The sequence below is a fragment of the Prionailurus bengalensis genome, chromosome B3 (assembly GCF_016509475.1).
Source record: "Prionailurus bengalensis isolate Pbe53 chromosome B3, Fcat_Pben_1.1_paternal_pri, whole genome shotgun sequence".
NCBI lineage: Eukaryota > Metazoa > Chordata > Mammalia > Carnivora > Felidae > Prionailurus > Prionailurus bengalensis.
The window spans coordinates 44,540,611-44,560,541 of NC_057355.1; the positions used below are offsets into that span (position 1 = coordinate 44,540,611).

General features: G+C 35.6%; 1 protein-coding gene across 7 annotated transcripts in view; it reads left to right on the plus strand.

Annotated features, from left to right (window-relative positions):
* Nucleotides 1-19,931, plus strand: part of ICE2 (interactor of little elongation complex ELL subunit 2) — a 64,306-nt gene that overhangs the window by 12,210 nt on the left and 32,165 nt on the right. For 4 of the 7 annotated variants that reach the window (XM_043555284.1, XM_043555283.1, XM_043555285.1 and 1 more), the window contains 5 exons: nt 9,772-9,909; nt 10,497-10,613; nt 10,788-10,947; nt 11,812-11,993; nt 18,868-18,909. In XM_043555284.1, the coding sequence (XP_043411219.1) occupies nt 9,772-9,909; nt 10,497-10,613; nt 10,788-10,947; nt 11,812-11,993; nt 18,868-18,909 (639 nt within the window). The remainder of the gene's footprint in view (nt 1-9,771; nt 9,910-10,496; nt 10,614-10,787; nt 10,948-11,811; nt 11,994-18,867; nt 18,910-19,931) is intronic. The other 3 variants (XM_043555287.1, XM_043555286.1, XM_043555288.1) reach the window with 1 other exon arrangement.

Below are 19,931 nucleotides of genomic sequence, written 5' to 3' on the forward strand. Positions count from 1 at the left end.
AATTATATAGTCAACACCTATGTAACTCTCTTCCAAGTTAAGAAATAAAACATTTCCAGTAACCCACAAGCTCCCTATATATCCCTCCTGATGGTAACATTCTTCCTCCTTAAGAAGTTATCAGTGATACAAGTTTGGTATTGATAATTTCCATACCCTTTATTTTGGTACTTCTTTAAGCTCACTTTTGCCTTTTTTTTTTTGAATTTTAAGTGAACAGAATTCTTCCTTCACTCATTAGGTGTGTGAGATGCATGTATGTGTGTAGTTACAGTTCATTAATTTTCATTTCTGTGCATTGTTAATTGTATGAATAAACTACAATGTATTCTATTGATCACAATTTGAGTCATTTCCTATTTGGAGCTATTCTAAATAGTGCTTCTGTGACAATTCTCATACATGTCTCTTGGTGCACATGTGCACATTTCTACTGGGTATATACCCAGGAATGAAATTGTTGGGTCATAAGTATGCATATTTCAACTTTAGTAAATAATATTAACCTGTTTTCCAAAGGATTATACCAATTTACAGTCTACCCAGCAGTTTTGAGAGTTTTGTTGCTCTATATCCTCAAGTTGACACTTAAGGTCATTTCACTTTTAAACAATCTAGAGGATATATGTATATAAAATAAGACTTCATCTTTTCATATACTAATTGGTCATTTTGTATGAATCAGCTGTTCAAGTTTTTGCTATTTATTCTAGTAGATTTTCTTTTTGTTATTGTTATGTGGGAGTTCTTTGTATATTCAAAATACAAAACTTTTAATGGGTTGTATATGTTGGACCCTTTTTCTTCTATTTGATAAAAAGGACTCTTTTAATCTACAAGTTCCTCCTCAATTCCTTTCTTTTCCTTAAACCTTCTCTTTTCAAGAACTTGGGTCATTTGACCTATAAAGTTTTCCCACAGTCTAGATTTTGATTGCTTATTAGCAGTGATGTTCATTCAACATGTTCTCTTTTCTCTGTATTTCTTACAAATTGTCATTGGGGTCTGGAAGCTTGAACAGATTTAGTCTTGGCCAAAGGGATTTAACACATAGATTTTTTATTCTTTAATCAGGTGGGACATAATGTCTGGTTGTTTCTTTGTGTGGTGTTTGCAGCTCTTCATGCTCAGTGCCTAGATCTGTTCATTCACTGGGGTTTGCAAGATTGTAGGATTCTAGTTGCATCATTTATTTGTATTTATTAGTTGGAATAATTTTATTAAGATATGTTTTCCCTTATGTATTTGGTCCCCCAATTCATGTAGCGGAAAAAATGCTAGATTCTTTTACCCTTATGTGCGAGTTTCAAAAAAATTGATTCCTTCTTATTCTCCAAAGTTGATCGGTGTTTTCTTTTTTAAAAATATTATTATTAAATCATAGAATTAAACATGTTTGATGGGTTTTAGTCCACTGCAGTTACTCTTTTTGAAGCTCATACAAGACCAACTTCAGCCAGTGACAGCTCTTTATACTGGCTTTTGAGTCTTTTTTGTTTAAGTCTTTTTTAACGTTTATTAATTTTTGAGAGACAGAGACAGAGTACGAGTGGGGGAGGGACAGGGAGAGGGAGACACAGAATCCGAAGCAGGTTTGAGGCTCTGAGCTGTCAGCACAGAGCCCAATGTGCAGCTAGAACTCACGGACCAAGAGATCATGACCTGAGCTGAAGTAGGAGGCTTAATTGACTGAGCCACCCAGGTGCCCCGTGGCTTTTGAGTCTTTTCGAGTCATTCTGGTAAAATCTATGAGGCTTGTACTGTACTAATTTTTTTTTATACGATCTCCCTATTTTCCCTTACTTTTAAAAAAAAAAGATTGTACTGTATCTATGTTGTTAGAGCATATAGTCATTACATACTAAATAAGCTCTTTTTTAAAAATCAATGTTATTGAAGCATAACTTACATATAATAAGGAACCATTTTAAGTGCGTGTCACTGAGTTTTCACAAATGTATACACCTGTATGATCATGCCACAATCATGGTATGGTATATTTCCATCACACTAAAAAGATCTCTTTGCCTCTTTCTATCCATGGCCCTGGAAACCACCAGTATGCTTTGTGTCACCATGGATTAGATTTGGTTTTTTTGGAATTTCATAAAAACTGAATTGCACACAGTGTATTCTTGTGTCTGACTTCTTTCATTCAGCATTTTTTGAGACTCATCCACATTGACACAAATATGTATAATGTGTTCATTTTTATTCCTTTTTGTTTTATTGTATGATTATGCCAAAATTGGTTTATCAGTTCATCTATTGATGGGCATCTGTATTATTTCCAGTTTGAGGCAATTATAAATAAAGCTACTGTGAACATTCTTATACAAGTTTTTTTAGGAACATTTTTTTCATTTTGGGAGGGTTAAAGAACTAGGGGTAGATTTTCCAGATCATATGGCATGTGTAGGTAAATTTTATTAGAAACTGCCCACCTTTTTCATAATGGATGTACCATTTTACACTCACAACAGTGTGTAAGAGTTCCCTTGGGGCGCCTGGATGGCTCAGTTGTTGAGTATCCCAACTCTTGATTTTGGCTCAGTTCATGATTCCAGAGTCGGGGGATTGAGCCCTAAGTAGTGCTCTGCGCTGAGCACGGAGCCTGCCTAAGATTCTCTCTCTCTCTCTCTCTCTCTCTCTCTCTCTCTCTCTTCTTCCTCTCCCCCCGCCCCACCCGTGCTCTCTTTCTCTTAAAAATAAGTTCCAGTTGCTCTGTACTTTTGCTAATACTTAGTATTGGTAATCTTTTTACATTTTAACAACTTCTTGGGTGTCTCAGTGTGGTTTTAGTTTCCTTAATGAGCAATGATGTTTTAAAATCTTTTGCTGATTTTATTGGTTTTTATTTTTATTGAGTCTTGGAAGTTCTTTATATATTCTGAATACAGGTCTATTATATTTGTGGTTTTCTCCCAGTTTGTGACATGTTTTTTCATGTTTTAACAATGTCTCTCAAAGAACAGAATTTTAATTTTAATGAAGTCTTATTTTTCAAAATGTTTTATGCTTGGTGCTTTTATGTATTCTAGTATAGAAATCTTTGCCAACCCCAAGTAGTTCTCACCTGGGATCATGTTTACTTCTTTACCCCTATGGACTTTAGCGATGTCAGAAGACATTTTTGGTTGTCACAATTGGCAGAATGCTACCAGTATCTACTGGCTAAAGGTCAGGGATGCTGCTAAGCATACTACAATGCACATGACATCTCCACAACAAAGAATTATCCAGCCCAAAATGACAGTAATGCTTGTGTTGAAAAACCCTAACCTAGAGGTTTTATAGTTTGAGTGTGAATGTTCAAGGTTTTTTTTGGTGTAAGATGTGATGTTGGGATCAAAGTTTATTCTTCTTTTGAATGGATATCTAGTTCTAGCATAATGATTCTCACCTGAGAGTGCTTTAGCCTCCCAGAGAACATTTGGTAATTTCTGGAGACATTTTTGATTGTCACAACTGAGAAACGAGTTCTTGTGGCATCTAGTGGGTAGAGCCAAGAATGTTGCTAAATACCTTTAAGGGTATAGGATGCCCCGCCCACCACAAAGAAGTATCTGGTCCAAAATGTTGAAACTGTCAATGATGAGAAACTCTGCCTAGCACTATTGGTTGAAAAAGCTCTTTTTTCCCTCATTGAATTGCCTTGTCACCACCAATATGTGGGTTACTTTCCTGACTTTATTTTATTTCATAATCTATATATGTCTTTATGCCAGCATCACCTAGTCTTCTAGTAAGTTTTGAAACCATGTTGGGTAAGTCCTGCAACTTTGTTCTTTTTAAAAATTGTTTTTGGCTCTTTTTAGTCCTTTTTATTTCCTTGTAAATTTTGGAACCCACTTGTCAATTTCTACAGAAGAGCTAGGTGGGATTTTAATGGGGTTTTTTGAATCTGTAGAACGTGTAGTTTACAAATATCTCTTAAAATAGTGTTGAGCTAGATTTTTTTTTCCTTTTCTTTTTGAGTAAACTCTTGACCTCTCTTGCCTTTTAAATGGAAAGGTTAGTCATTTACATTCATTATGATAATGGATGTACACAGACTTGTTTGTGATTTCTTTTTGTCTTTTTCTACAGTTCTATTTTTACTTCTTTTGAGGGGATTGATGTTTTTTCTCCTTCTTTTCCTCATTAATTTGGAATTTGTTCATTGTTTTTCTGTTCTCTTAATGGTTACACTTGAATTTTTACAATGAATTTTTTCCCTCACTGAATTGTCTTGTCACTATTGATGTGTGGGTCAATTTCCTGGTTCTATTCAGTTTTATCAGTCTGTATGTCTGCAGAAACTATAGAACATTTTGACTTTCATCACACCCCTCCTGACTGATATTGTTTAATGCTGTCTCTTATTTAAACCTATCTACATTATTATTTTATATGGGCAATATTTGTTTTATCCACAACTTTTGATAATTTTTTTGACTTTCAATCTCTTCTCAAATCACATTCTGAGATCCTCTTCATTGTTCCTCAAATGCTACGTGTTCTAGATGTTTGTTTGATGAAGGTCTCTTGGTGATAAACAATCTTTTGGTTTGTTTATCTGAAAATATTTTTTTTTTGTTTTTCTGATTAGATGGTTTTACTCCATACATAATTCTAAGTTGACTGTTTTGTTTCTTTATCTGAAGATAATAATTCTTTGTCTGGTGAATGTTACTGTTACTGAAAAGTGTGAAAAAAAAAAAAAGAAAAGTGTGTTATCAGGGGGCACCTGGGTGACTTAGTCACTTAAGTGTCAACTCTTGATTTCAGCTCAGGTCATACTCTCATGGCTTGTGACATCAAACCCCGTGTTGGGCTCTGTGCTGACAGCATGGAGCCTACTTGAGATTCTTTCTCTCTCTCTCTCAATCTCTCTCTCTCTCTCTCTCTCATTCTCTCTCTCTTCCTCTCCCCCTCCCTCCCCAAATAAACATTAAAAAAGAAAGGTGTGTTATCTGTCATTTCTTTTAGGGAATCTCTCTTTTCTGTCTTGACTGTTCTTTATATTAGGTGGTTTGCTGTTTCATTACAGTGTATGTGTGTTTAAATGATGCTTGGTTCATTATGTTTCTTGTATCTGTAGATTCCTTTCCTTCTTCAGTTCTGAAAAATTCTCAGCCATTTTCATTTATTGCTTTTCTTTCATTTTCTCAACCTGTCTTCCTGAGATTCCCATATTGCCTAGGTCAGACCTCCGTCTCTTTTCCATTTTTCTGTCTCCTTCCTCTTCCCACCCTCCCTCCTTCTCTCTCCCTCCCCGCCTCCACTTTTTAACTGTGGTAAAATATACATAACATAAAAACTACCATTTTAATCTTTTTTTTTTATTTGTATTTATTTATTTATTTTGAGAGGGAGTGTGTGCACACAGTGAAGTGTGTGTGAGCGGCAAAGGGGCAGAGAGGGGAGAGAGAGAAATCCCAAGCAGGGGCCCAATGCAGGGCTCGAACTCAGGAACAATGAGATCATGACCTGAGCCAAAATCAAGAGTCAGATGCTTAACCAACTGAGCCACCCAGGTGCCCCTATTTTAATCGTTTTTAAGGACAGTTGAATGGCATGAAATACTTTTATATACTTTTGTGAATGTAATTCTACCACCCATCTCTAGAACTTTTTCATTTTCCCAAGCTGAAACTCTGTACCCACTAAATAATTCATTGTTCCCTCTTTTCCCCAGTCCCTGGCAACCACCATTCTACTTTCTAGCTGTATGAATTTGACATTTGACTTTTCTAGGTACTTCACGTAAGTAGAGTATTTGTCCTTTTGTGATTGGCTTATTTTACTTAGAATGATGTCTTCTTCAAGGTTTAGCCATGTTGTAGAATGTGTCAGAATTTCCTTCCCCTTTTCAAATTTTATTTTTAGTTGTGGTAAAATACAACACAAAATTTACTATCTTAAGTGTGCAGTTCAGTAATATTAAGTACATTCATATTGTTATATAGCCAATCTCCAGAATTCTTTTCATCTTGCAAAATTGAGACTTTATACCTATTTCTGAACTGTTTCTGCTCTAACAACACTTCTGTACCAACTATGTGGGTTTTTTTCCCCCACATCAACCAGTATTCCACCTCAGGACAGTAGGCCTAGGGTTTCGATGACCCTTTTCTCTAGTTCAATAATTTACTATAGAACTCAGGTAAGCACTTTACTTACTATTTCTAGTTGATTGTAAATGGAGGAGAGAGATGCATTTGGCAAGAAATGGAAGAAGAGGCATAGAGCTTCTATGCCCTCTCTATGCACACCACCCTCCCAGTACCACCATGTGTTCACCAACCTTGGAGCTCTCTGAACCCCGTTGTTTGGGGTTTTTTATGGAGGCTTTGTTTCCTAGGCATGATTGAATAAACTATGGGTTGTTGGTGAGTAGGTCAACCTGTAGCCCTGTAATGGGCCTTGGACTTTCCTGGCAAACATACCCCACCCTGAAGTTATCTAGGAGCCATGAGTCATCTCTGTAGCAAACAAAAGACCTTCCTTCTTATCACTCAGGAAATTCCAAGGTTTTAGGTGCCCTGTGTCAGGAACCAAGACAAAGACCCAATAGTAGTTCTTATTTTATCACATCCATTAAACAATAACTCTCAACTAGGATTCATCCATATTATGGCATGTTTCTAAATCTTCTCTTTTAAGGCTGAATATATATTCCATTGTAAGTATTTGGACATTTTTTTATCCATTCATCCATTGATGGGCACTTTGGTTACTTGTGCCTTTTCATGAATAATGCATCTGTGGACACGGATGTACAAATACCTGTTCAAATCTCTGTTTTGTAAGGCGTAAGTGTAAGAATCACATGTTCAGCTCCTCACCTCACGGGATCTTGCCACAGGTGGAGGCATTTGCCCTCGAGCCTCCTCAGTTTTCATACTGCTCACTGCTCCTGTTTCTTTTCGCTCTAGGTGTTTGGGGGTTATTTATTTACTTAGGGTCCTTGAGATTCTTTTTGCTTTGTACCAAGTCCAATAATGCATAAAAATTGTTAGCTTTGATTTATCTCGTATCTAGTGGGATTTGGGTAGAAGTCCTCTTCAAAGTACCGACCCTACCATACTGCCAGAAGTAGTGTCCTTTAAATTTTTAAGTTTCAAACATGTATGATACTATGTTTTTCCTTTCTGGCCCAAAATAAAATTAGGGAGCTGAATCATTTTCACCTTTCTTTGTAATGATAAATCTGTATTGTGTACATGTATATGCTTTTGGTGTATTTAGTTTTCAAGATATTTAGAGTGTTAAATAACATTCAGAGGTTGGGTGATGGGAAATAGCCTGAATCTCTTAACCTCATAGCTGTTTTTCAAAGACAAATAAATTATTAAAGCGTCTTAAATGTATCAAATAATGATTCTTTAGTTGCTTAGTACCTACCAGTTATGAAATACCTTTAATAATATATAGTAATGGGGGCACCTCAACTGGCTCATTTGGAAGAGCATGTGATTCTGGATCTCGCGATTGTGAGTTCGAGTCCCACATTGGGTGTGGAGATTACTAAAAAAACAAAACGCTTAAAAAAATGGGGTGCCTGGGTAGCTCAGTAGGTTAATCGTCCCAACTCTTGATTTCAGTTCAGGTCATGATCCCAGGGTGGGATTGAGCCCCGTGTCAGGCTCTGCTGAGCCTGGAGCCTGGTTAAGATTTTCTTTCTCTGTCCTTCTCTCCAGCTTGTCCTCTCTATCCCTCTCTCTCAGATAATAATACCTACAGCAACAATAATATATAGTAATCTATCTTGTTATAGGAGTAAAACTGTGTTAGATTTTCTGTGACTCTCTCTCTCCCTAATTAGTGAATTCAGTAAAACCCTGTGAAACATCCAGTAGAGTTTTACCAAGAAAGATGTGCCAGTGAATATCCAAGTAGAATAGTTTCTGTGTCATACAGTTCTTATATATTGCTTACCTTTGCACGTGTGTTCGACTTCTTATAATGACTGCCATAAGATGGGAATGTTAGGGGTGGAAGTTAACTAATATAAATAAGGAACAAAGATTTTATGCAAATTTCACTTTGCAGTTGACTAGGATTTTTAAAAACAAACAATTTTTCCATATTAACCCACATCTGCCTTAGTTGCAAGTATATCCTGAATAAAATATCAAAGTCAGCATTGAAAAGCATGGATTGAGGGAGAAAATGTGAAAGACGGGGCAGTAAGAATTAAATAAGAGGAGAAGGGGATATGAAACTAGATGAAAAGATAGACTAGACTAAAGTTACTGATTTGTAACTTGACAAATTTCATAAATGTCTGAAGTGAAAGAGGATATAAAGATATTACAAAGATATGCTTATTGCTAATTACTCTTATAATGTAAAATATGTTCTAAAAGGTTCAGATTAGATTAACAGGAGAAAAAAACTAAGTTTCTTAGAAGATGATATACATGTGTTTTATGGGTTTTTAAAAAAATACTTATTTTTGAGAGAAAGTGAGCGCACGTATAAGAGCAGGGGAGGAGCAGAGAGAGAGGGGGACAGAGGATCTAAAGCAGGCTCTGTGCTGATAGTAGACAGCCCAATGTAGGGCTCGAGCTCACAAACCATGAGATCATGATCTGAGCTGCAGTTGGACCCTTAATCAATTTAGACACCCAGGCACCCCTATGTGCATACGTTTTTTAATTATAACCCCACTCCCACCCGAAAGTGCTGTGCATGTTTGAGTTATTTACATGTTATCACAATTGTCATACATGCTGCTTGAGTAAAGCTGTGAATTTTATTTCCTTGTTGATCATATTTCCTGGTAAGTTATTAGTATTTTGAAAAGTTTGGAGAGAAGAAAATACTAAATACTCCATCATTTATAACTTTTGTTATTTACTTAGTTCTTAAAGTTCTTTTATTTATTTTGAGAGAGAGAGTGGTAGGGAGGGGCAGAGAGAAGGAGAGACAGAATCCTTCGCAAGTTCTGTCCTCTCAGTGCAGAGCCTGATGCAGGGCTCAAACCCATGAACTGAGATCATGACCTGAGCCTGAGATCAAGAGTCAAATGCTTAACTGAGTGAGCCACCCAGAAACCCCTGTTATTTATTTGTTTAGATTGTAGATTATAGTGGTCTGTGAGATAACTACTTTGTTAATTTATTGTGCTTGGGAATCATTAGTGTATTAAACTTATTTCTTTCTTTTTTTTTTTTTTATAAATTTTTTTTTCAACGTTTTTTATTTATTTTTGGGACAGAGAGAGACAGAGTATGAACGGGGGAGGGGCAGAGAGAGAGGGAGACACAGAATCGGAAACAGGCTCCAGGCTCCAAGCCATCAGCCCAGAGCCTGACGCGGGGCTCGAACTCCCGGACCGCGAGATCGTGACCTGGCTGAAGTCGGACGCTCAACCGACTGCGCCACCCAGGCGCCCCTAAACTTATTTATTTCTAATTAGTCATATAACTGCTTTTATTGAAGGAAAGTGTGTTGAAATTTTCATGTGACTTTATTTCCTTGACAGTTTCTTAAATAGCACAGAAAATATGATGCATCTTTTCTATTTTTAAATTTTAATACAGTTGCTAATTTTAATATTTTTAAATATCAACTTTTAAGAAATTAGGTTAAAAAGAATTATGAAAAATAAGACATTAACTAAAGGAATATACATTATGCTTTGATTATTGGAAGTTTGATTAATGAGATGAATTTAATATTTCAGTGAACAATTATATAGTCCCATGTAACTAAGCTATTTTTGTTTTATTATTGCAGATGTATGATACAAATGATTGTCTCTTAATTTCTATTCCCTAGAAAATTTTAAAAGCTTGCATTGAACAAGTAAAAAAGTATCCAGAGTTCTATACTCTCCATGAAGTCACCAGCTTAATGGGATTCTTCCCATTCAGAATAGAGATGGGATTAAAGTTAGAAAAAACTCTTCTCGCATTGGTAAGGTTTACCAATGAAAATATAAACTTATTTTTGTCTGAAACATCATCTGTATTTCACAGACAATATTTATGTTTAAATTTTGAACAATAATGAGATAGAACTTTTAAAATATGCAATACAAATGGGTCTTCTTTATTTTGTGGATAACAGTCCTTGATATTTTTTAAAATGTCACTACTAACTTTATTTCTTGATTTTCTTTTCATTCCCACCTTTTGTAATGTTCCTAAATGCAAAGAAGGTAACCTTTTTTCTTTTAAAGGTTTTTATTCACAATCATTGGAAGTAAGTATGGGTAAAGAGGATATTTTAGAGTTTCTGTTCTATTTGTACCTCATTAAATGAGAGGTTAGAATTTAAAGTAAGGACGATTACATGGTACCCTGGTCTTGGACCTTCTTTGAAAAGAAAAACCCATGTATGCAGGTTTTCCAGCAAAATCATGGAAGTCTTAACTTTGAGAAGGTCCTAAAGTAGAGTGAAGAATTTTAAGTTGAGGGTTTCATATGCTGAAAAGAATACTTGTCTTATGGGAAAAATATGTAAGATATTTGGAATAAGACATTCCCTTTTTTCTTACTTAGGGCAGTGTAAAATACGTGAAAACGGTATTTCCCTCAATGCCTGCAAAGTTACAGCTCTCAAAAGATAACATATCTACCACTGAAACACCAGAAAAAACAGCTGCAGCTATGCATTACGTAAGTAGACAAGTGTTTTTGAATTTTCCTAAGTAATCTTCTGTATCTCATAAAGTACATAACCATCTTACTGTTCTAAAGTCCCCTAGTGGAATGTCTCCCTTCTTTTTGGTACTTCCTCGAAGAAATTTCCAATAAATATAATCAAGTAACAAGTTGTATTTTGTTTTTCAGGATATTAGTAAAGATCCAAATGCAGAGAAGCTTGTTTCAAGATATCACCCTCAGATAGCTCTAACTAGTCAATCATTATTTACCTTATTAAATAATCATGGACCAAACTACAGGGAACAGTGGGAAATTCCAGTGTGTATTCAAGTAATACCTGTTGCAGGTTTGTGATTTGCTGTATCAAGTAACGCTCTCAAAAGCGGAGTGGACCAGTTCTATTTCAACTATCTAAACATAGATGATCATTTGTCAAATTAAAAAATCTTAAGTTTTGATTTAAGGAGAATGTGAATTTTACATGTATACTTAGTAGAACTTTTAAATAGTGCTACTCTAGAATTGATACTCATGCATGAGTTCTTAGGTCTACAGAACCCGTACTCATTTTGTGGGGTGAAAGAGAAAAATAATTACGGTTTAGAGTAGCCAAAAATACTTGCAATAATGAGTTTCTTCTTTCACTGAAATGAAAGGAATGCAGAACTTTATTAGATAGCCTCAGATGGGTCAGTTTCCAGGACTTATTTACGTGTCTGGTACTGGAATTCAGAATGAAAATAGGTCTGTACTTATAAGCATAGGATAGTCTTTCTTTGGACAGTCAATATCTTCTAGAATTAATATTATTTTGTGTAACAATTGTAGTAAATACAGAACTATGTCTAATGAACAAAACCACAGTTTAGAGCTAAATGTAATATCTGTGGTAAAAACTTTGTCACTTTTTGGAATTAGAGTCTTGTAAGAACTGAGTAATAATGACAGCAAAAGTATAACAATAAAAAGCAGAAAAGCTTTTTAAAAATTTGTTAGAGAACATTTTTTTCTAGCCAAATTCTCTCAGCCTTATATCTCTAAAGATCACAAGCTCAAGAGTGGCAAATACATGAGACATGTGCTACCACTTTCCTATCCTATATTGCTTTGTTTGGTGATCTTTCTGCCCTGTATCTTGTTTGTTTGTTTGTTTCTTTTAAATATAACTACTAGAAACTAATCACCCTCTTTCTTCTGTTTCTGTTTTAAGGTTCAAAACCTGTTAAAGTAATTTATATTAATTCACCACTTCCTCAAAAGAAAATGACAATGAGAGAGAGAAATCAAATCTACCATGAAGTTCCATTAAAATTCATGATGTCCAAAAACACATCTGTTCCAGTTTCTGCAGTATTTATGGACAAACCAGAAGATTATATGTCTGAAATGGAAGTATGTAATGCTTGCTTCGTTTTTTTTTTTTTTTTTTCCAAGAAATGTTTATCCTTTTGAAGCATAAAGTTTTACTGCAGGTCTTTAAATCTAATAGTTAAAGTACAGGCACTATATTGAAACTTAAAATTGAACCCCAAGTCAAGCTAGACTTTGAGTAACTAATTTAACCTCCCTCAGCCTCAGTTTTCTCCTTTTGTAAAGGAGAGATGATAATACCTTCTTCACAAGATTGTTGCAAGGATTAAGTTTGATATTACATGTAAAATGCTGAGCACAGTCTTTAGTGTATATGTACTAAAAACTTAGTGGTGGTGGTAATCATGATAGTGGTTTTATTTAATTGACTTCATTCATATTCAGGAGTTCTTAAGTATGAAAAGGAATAGATGAGTTTGATTGGTGCAGAAAAGTATTTGGCCAGATTGTTAATTCTTTTCAGTACACTCATGAGCAGTGTGACCTTAGGCAAGCTTTCTGATTTCTCTCTGTATATGGTTTGCTCATCTTCAAAATGGGTTTCATGATAGTACCTAACTCATATGATTATTTTGGATTAAATGAGTTAATACACATAAAACATTTAGGACAATGCTTGCCTCTCCATAAGTAGTACTTTTATTATTTTGTGTCTTTAAAAATATTTTCCATGATTCTTAAAGTAAGACATTCTGTTTAGACAAAACTTTATCCATTCATTTTACAAATATTTATTAAGCAGATACTGTTCTCTGCACTGAGCATACAGCAGTGAATAAAAATAAAGTCTGTTTTTCTCTCACAGCTTACGTTAGTGATGGAGGATGCAGATAAAAGCATAGCAAACAATCAGGTTGTGATAAATCCTATGCAGAAAAATAGAGTAGGTTAAGGGGAAAGAGATGGGAACGTGTCTATTTTAAATTGATGATCAGGACTTTTCCAATGACAAGAAATATGAACAGAGACCCGAATAAAGTGAGAGAGCAAACAAAATTGGAAAATAAAATTGAAAAATGTTTTTTATTTTATTTATACCTAAGAGCTCATACTATCTTGAGGATATTGGCCTTCTCTCTTTCATATTTGTTTATATGTTTTTCTCCGACATTTGCCTTTAATATATTTATGGTGTAATATCATAAAGCACTTCCAACATTTCTTAAGTTTTCTTTTTATACATTTTTTAAATATTTTCTTACTGTTTATTTTTGAAAGGGAGAGAGACAGAACATGAGCGGGGAAGGGGCAGAAAGAGAGAGGGAGACACAGAATCCAAAGTGGGCTCCAGGCTCTGAGCTGACAGCACAGAGCCCAGCACGGGGCTCAAATTCATGAGCAGTGAGATCATGACCTAAGCCGAAGTCAGAGGCTTAACGGATTGAGCCACCCAGGTGTCCCTCTTTTTACACATTTTTTTTTTTTCAATGTTTATTTATTTTTGGGACAGAGAGAGACAGAGCATGAACGGGGGAGGGGCAGAGAGAGAGGGAGACACAGAATTGGAAACAGGCTCCAGGCTCTGAGCCATCAGCCCAGAGCCTGACGCGGGGCTCGAACTCACGGACCGCGAGATCGTGACCTGGCTGAAGTCGGACGCTTAACCGACTGCGCCACCCAGGCGCCCCTATATTTTTAAATCTACCTTATACTTGGTGTGAGGTGAGTTTCAGGAAGTAACAAGTGCTGTGAAGAAACATGAAGTAGGTTAAGAGGAAAAAAAAGTAACAATAATTTCTTTCTGTGATAACAAACCAAGTATTTTGGACCTTTATCATTATTGATAACAACGAAAACCGCTGGACACAATATAAAGTTTTCTTTCTTAGCATCATCAAAGAGCTAACAAGACAGTGAGGAATTACAGGGCTGAGATACTAGAGAAGATCAACATCCAGAGAGCTAAGTCTGTCACTCAGAGAGTCATTTTTGCCCTGAATGTTATCTGCCAGTTTTGAAGAGGCAGCAAAAAATGAACTTTGTTTTTGTCAGGATCACAGGACTAGGGTGAAAAAGTCAGAGTTTAGTTTTCTACCAAGGGCTTGAACCCTACAGGGCTGCACCCCAGGAGCAAGAGTGAACTAGAAATAAATTCACCTTCTCAGAGATTGTAGCCCGAGTTTTCAGGCCTTCAACTTGGATTCAAATGCTTTTGGATTGCTAGTGTCTCTAGACACCTAGTAAGAGCAAATGAAAATAATTCTTAAAGAAACATAATGTCATTTTGGGCCTCAAATTATTTCTACCACTAACTTTTTAAATAAAGCATCAAGAAAACATTTAAAGATAACTGAACCCACAAGGAGAATAGGTACTATGAGCAAGAACCATCAGAAACAATGACCATAGAAATAAACTGAAAAATAGATCCTACAGTTATCAGTCACAGATTATTAGCCAACTCTGTTTAACATACAGCATTCAAAGAAATTAAAGCCATGCTTGAAAATTTTGATGAGGAACTAGAAACTTTTGAAAGACTAGATTTGAAAAAGAACTAAAGAAAAAATTTTAAACTGAAAAATATAGTAAGTGCAGTTAAGAATTTTCTAAGTGGGGTTATTAGCACATTAGATGAAGCCGAAAGGAGAATTGATAAACTGGAAGATGAGTCTGAAAAGACTATCCATAATAAAGCACGGACAACAGAAAGAAAATAGGGAGAATAGAGCAAGAAATATAGAGGATATAGTGAGACCATTTAACACATGTAGTTCTACCCAGAAAGATATTGTAACAGAGATAATTGGACCAAAGCAATAGTGGGAAACAAAAAACCTCTTAAAAGCCACCAGAAAAACAAAAGGCACATTACTTGTACAGGACTGAGAGTTAGACTGGCAAGTAATTTGCAGTAACAACAAGGGAAACCAGAAGACACTGGGAACAATATATTGTGCTAAAATAACCCCTACACTAAAATTACCTAACCCATGAAAATATCCGTAAATAAAAAAATCAAAGATATTTTCAGATAAAAATTGACTTTGCTACCAGCAGATCACCTCTGTTGGATGTTCTTCAGGCACAAGGAAAATAATCCCAGACAGAAGGAGCATGGTAAAAGATGCAGGAGGGAATGAAGAAAAACAAAAGTGAAAATAATGTGGATAGGCTCTAATCTGTAGGTGAGTACAGGGACACTCAGGAAATTAAGAGAGTTGTGAGATGACCTGGGCCCTAAATACTCTAGAAACTAACCAACTAAAGTTCTTTCCCAGACAAAAGCCTTCATTCAGGCTAGTAGTACAGTCCATATTGAGCATAACAAGGACATTAAAGGTAAGGAAAAGAAGTTTTTCTATAGCTGAGGACGAGGGGAATAGAGAAAGCAGATTTCAGAATGTACTTAAGATTTTACACACACATACACACACACACACACACTTATATACATACATACATACATTCATTCGTACATACTTTGTAGAGGAGTGGAACATGAGCTTAGAGCCATGAAGCTCAAAAAGCTGACTTGGCCTGCCCTCACACGGAATTGTCCAGGAACAGGAGAATCCATCCAATTTAAAGAGGAACAACAGAAGATTGTTGATGGAAGCTCTTACAAAGGTATTCCAAGAAAAAAAGATAACTGCTATAACATTTCTATAATCATCTGAAGAAAGATGTACCCACAAATCATGAAATGGTTTCATCCTTTACTATAAAAATCTCAATTCCAAAAATGTAGCTCAGAAGTACATGAGGAGGGGCACCTGGCTGGCTCAGTCAGTAGTGCATATGTCTCTTGATCTTGGGGTTATAAGTTTGAACCCCACTTTGGGTGTAGAGATTACTTAAACATAAAATCTTAAAAAGAAAAAAAGTACACTAGGAAAAGAGCAAAATGTATATGCAAAGTATTCATTCCAGCACTATTTGTAGTAGCAAAAGATTGGAAACCATCCACATGTCCCTTAAAAGGGTTTTGATTAAATAAACTGTATGTCTTCGACAGCATACTGTGCAGCTATTGAAAGGAATGAAAAAACTATAGACAGGAATCTACAGAGTGATACCCAAGATATATTGTTAAGTGAAAAACGCAAAGAAGACGACATTTTGTGTAATGTACTACTATTTATTTATGAATGGGGAAATACAAATATATACACAAATTGACTTGCTTATATTAAAAAGAATAAAAATCCTGCATATAATAAACCTAAAACTGGGAGAAGTATGGAACAAAGTAGGGGAAGCAGGATATCAACTAGATTTCTCTAAATGTACTTTGTTTCACACTTCTGACTTTAAAAAAATTTTTTTTTTCAACATTTTTTTATTTTTGGGACAGAGAGAGACAGAGCAATAACGGGGGAGGGGCAGAGAGAGAGGGAGACACAGAATCGGAAACAGGCTCCAGGCTCTGAGCCATCAGCCCAGAGTCTGACGCGGGGCTCGAACTCACGGACCGCGAGATGGTGACCTGGCTGAAGTCGGACGCTTAACTGACTGTGCCACCCAGGCGCCCCTCACACTTCTGACTTTTGAATCACTTTTATGTGTCTATAAAACGAATTTTTAGGATGTTATAAAAGCCAACCTAAGCTGAAATGAAACAAATTAATCCACAATATATCAAGTTAGTAGTTTAACCACTCAGTGAATTATTTTAAATGATTTGAAACTCATTAATTTGACCATACATCCCAAAAGATTTATATCCTAAGTTCAAAAAGAGCTGCCAAAAAATCTTAAACTGCATTTAGTAACCATATTGTTAGTAATGATACTACTTTTGTGATTTTGAGCATATTAGATAATTTCCATTGTTCCTTTATATTAGGAACCAAGAATTTTGGAGATACGAGAGATAGTAAATGCCAATCAAAGAAGTTAAGTAAAAGCCCTGTAATAATATTGGAATAGTATCAAAAACATGCCAGAGCCACTGAAAGGTTTTCTGTTGACCAGAGATGTGTCAGTTTGATATGACAAAGAATGGCTGCAATGGAATAAAACATAGAAAATATGTTAAGGGGCGCCTGGGTGGCTGAGTTGGTTAAGCGGCCGACTTCAGCCCAGGTCACGATCTTGTGGTCTGTGAGTTCGAGCCCCGCGTCGGGCTCTGGGCTGATGGCTCAGAGCCTGGATGCCTGCTTCCGATTCTGTGTCTCCCTCTCTCTCTGCCCCTCCCCCGTTCATGCTCTGTCTCTCTCTGTCTCAAAAATAAATAAAAGTTAAAAAAAAAAAATTAAAAAAAAAAAAGAAAATATGTTAAAACCCATGAATTCATAATGATAATTTTTTAAAAAGTACTAGTCACCTTTGGAGGGTGTTAGTGCATAAAGTCATGCTAAAAACTGGTTTAAAAAATACCAGATATTTGTCTTGCCTTTCCAGTGCAATCTATATTTAGGGTAATGATAGAATGTGATTGTCACCATTTTATAAAATAGTGAATGAATCTAAACAGTGATCATCAGGGCACCTGGGTAGCTCAGTCGGTTGGGCGTCCAACTGGATTTTGGTTTAGGTCACGATCTCACAGTTAGTGGGTTCGAGCCCTGTGCCAGGCTCTGTGCTGACAGCACGAAGCCTGCTTGGCATTCTCTCTCTCCCTTTCTCTCTCTCCCCCCCCCCCCTTTCTCTCTCTCTCTCTCTCTCTCTCTCTCTCTCTCTCTCACACACACACACACACACACACACACACACACACACACACTAAATAAACTTGTGAACAGTGATCATCACTGATGGCTGCTAAAATTTATCAGTGAGGTGTTTCATAGTGGGTAGATTAAGTTGAGGACCCTTGATGACTCGATAGATCAATTATAGTATCACAAAAAGAAAGACAACCAGAGACATTATTAGCCTCCTGATTGAAGTAGAAAGTACACAATACTACCATATTCAGGTTAAAAACAACAACAAAAAACTGCCCGAGGGGCACCTAGGGACTCATTCGGTTAATCATCCTATTCTTGATTTCAGCTCAGGTCATGATCTCACATTTGGTGAGCTTGAGCCTCTCTTTTTCTCTCTCTCTGCCCCTCCCCCGCTTGTGCCTGCTTGTGGGCACGCAAGTTCTCTCTCAAAAACAAATAAATAAACATTTTTTTTTAATTAAAAAAAAAAATGTACCTGAATCTAATCAAGCTACTAGGTTGTTTTAATAGGAAATTTAAGGGATAGAAGAATGTGTTAAGTGATATCAGGGAGATGTAGAAGTTAAGACCCAGAATTAGAAATTTTTGTAGGGTAACTAATTTGTTTTTTTTCTACAAATATCTGGTGATGTGGGGGTTGGCAGAGTATGGGAGAGAGGCATTTGACAAATCAAAATTGACAGATATGTCAACCAAATACAGTGTAGGGATCTTGATCCTGATTCCAGTTAACAATTGTAAAAGACATTTATCAGGCTGGGTAATTTTAACACTGATTAGCTATTTTATGACATTAAGAAATTATTAATTTTTATTGATATAATTAATGATATGTTTTAGAGAAGAATCCTTTTACAGCTACATACTGAAGTATTTACAGATAAATGATATTTAAAATTTTATCTGAGTTCTATTAGAGATGAGACCACTGTTTGTCAGTTCATTGATTTTTTGTTTTATAGTTACTAAATTTCTTCACTTTATTATTATGATTATAATAGTATTATTTTTCTATGTCTTGAAAAGGCTGTGAATGATATTTCCGATTTTTAATGTCTAGCGTTCTATTTTTTGTTGCTTTTTAACTATTCTGCAATTATTTTAATTCTTTTATCCAATAATTGGGAATGTTTTTTAATGTCTAGGTGCTTGGGTTTATTGTTGTTTATTTACATTTTTCTTAATGATTTCCAATTTTATTTCCTTCTAAACAGAGAGTAAGATCTTAGCAGATTCTGCTTTGTGCTATATTGATGTTTTCTTTGTATGTTAATTTATAGTCCATCTTTGGAAATGCCCCTTGGATTCTTGGGAGGGAAAAGGTATATCTTTGCAGTCTGTGTATATGTTTTCAGTCATTCATACATCATTTAATATTATATGTACTTTCTATATCCCTGTTTTTACTTAGAAATAGTATATTATTGACCAAGTGCAATTGTATTTCTGTCAGATTGTCCTTTTATTTTTCAATTTTGACTCCATATTTTGAAGTTATTTGGCATGTGAAAAATCATTATTAATGGATTTCATCTTTTTTCAACATAGGATTCCTTTTTCTGTCTAATGTTTTTTGCACTGAATTCTGCTTTGTTGAACACTTAATATTGCTATTTCTTATCTCTGTTTCTTGATGTTTGTCCCATTGTTTTGTTTTTAACCTTTCTGTGTAAGAATGCCTCATGTAAACAGCATATGGTTTACTTTTTACTTTTTTACTAAATCTGGTGGCCTATTTTAATAAGAGCTACCATTTACTGAGAAGCTCCTTACTATGTACCAGGGACTATGGTAAGAAACTTTTTATATACAAGTTCTCATTTAATCCTTAGAACAAATCCAAGAAGATGACCCTCTTATCACTATTTAGAGATGAAGAAATTGAGGTTCACAGAAGTTGAATAATTGACATAAGTTGTTCTTTCTTACTACATGATTACTGTCAGAATATTTCTCTCTCAGATCCTAACCTGTATGGCTAGTGGGTATGTATAGCTTGTAACCAAATTTTTATGGTATCTATCTAAAGTCCTTTGCCAGATTGAGGAGAGATCTATTGCTACTTGGGGAGAGGACAGTTTATTTTTGAATAAATTAGACCTGTTTATAGTTCTTCCGTTACCAAAACAATACATGAAAAACTATAACCTCAATGATTTGATGTCCCAGAATACAATAAAATCATTTCTTGTCCATATTAGAAGAGTTGTTTTCTCCGAGTAGGTGTAGAAAGTCACTGTTGATGTTAGGGATGCATTGGAGGCTGGTGACGCTTCCCCAGCTGCGGTAGAAAGCAGCTTCCTCATAGGGGCAAAGAGGCTTTCCTCCTGGTCACCTCATTACA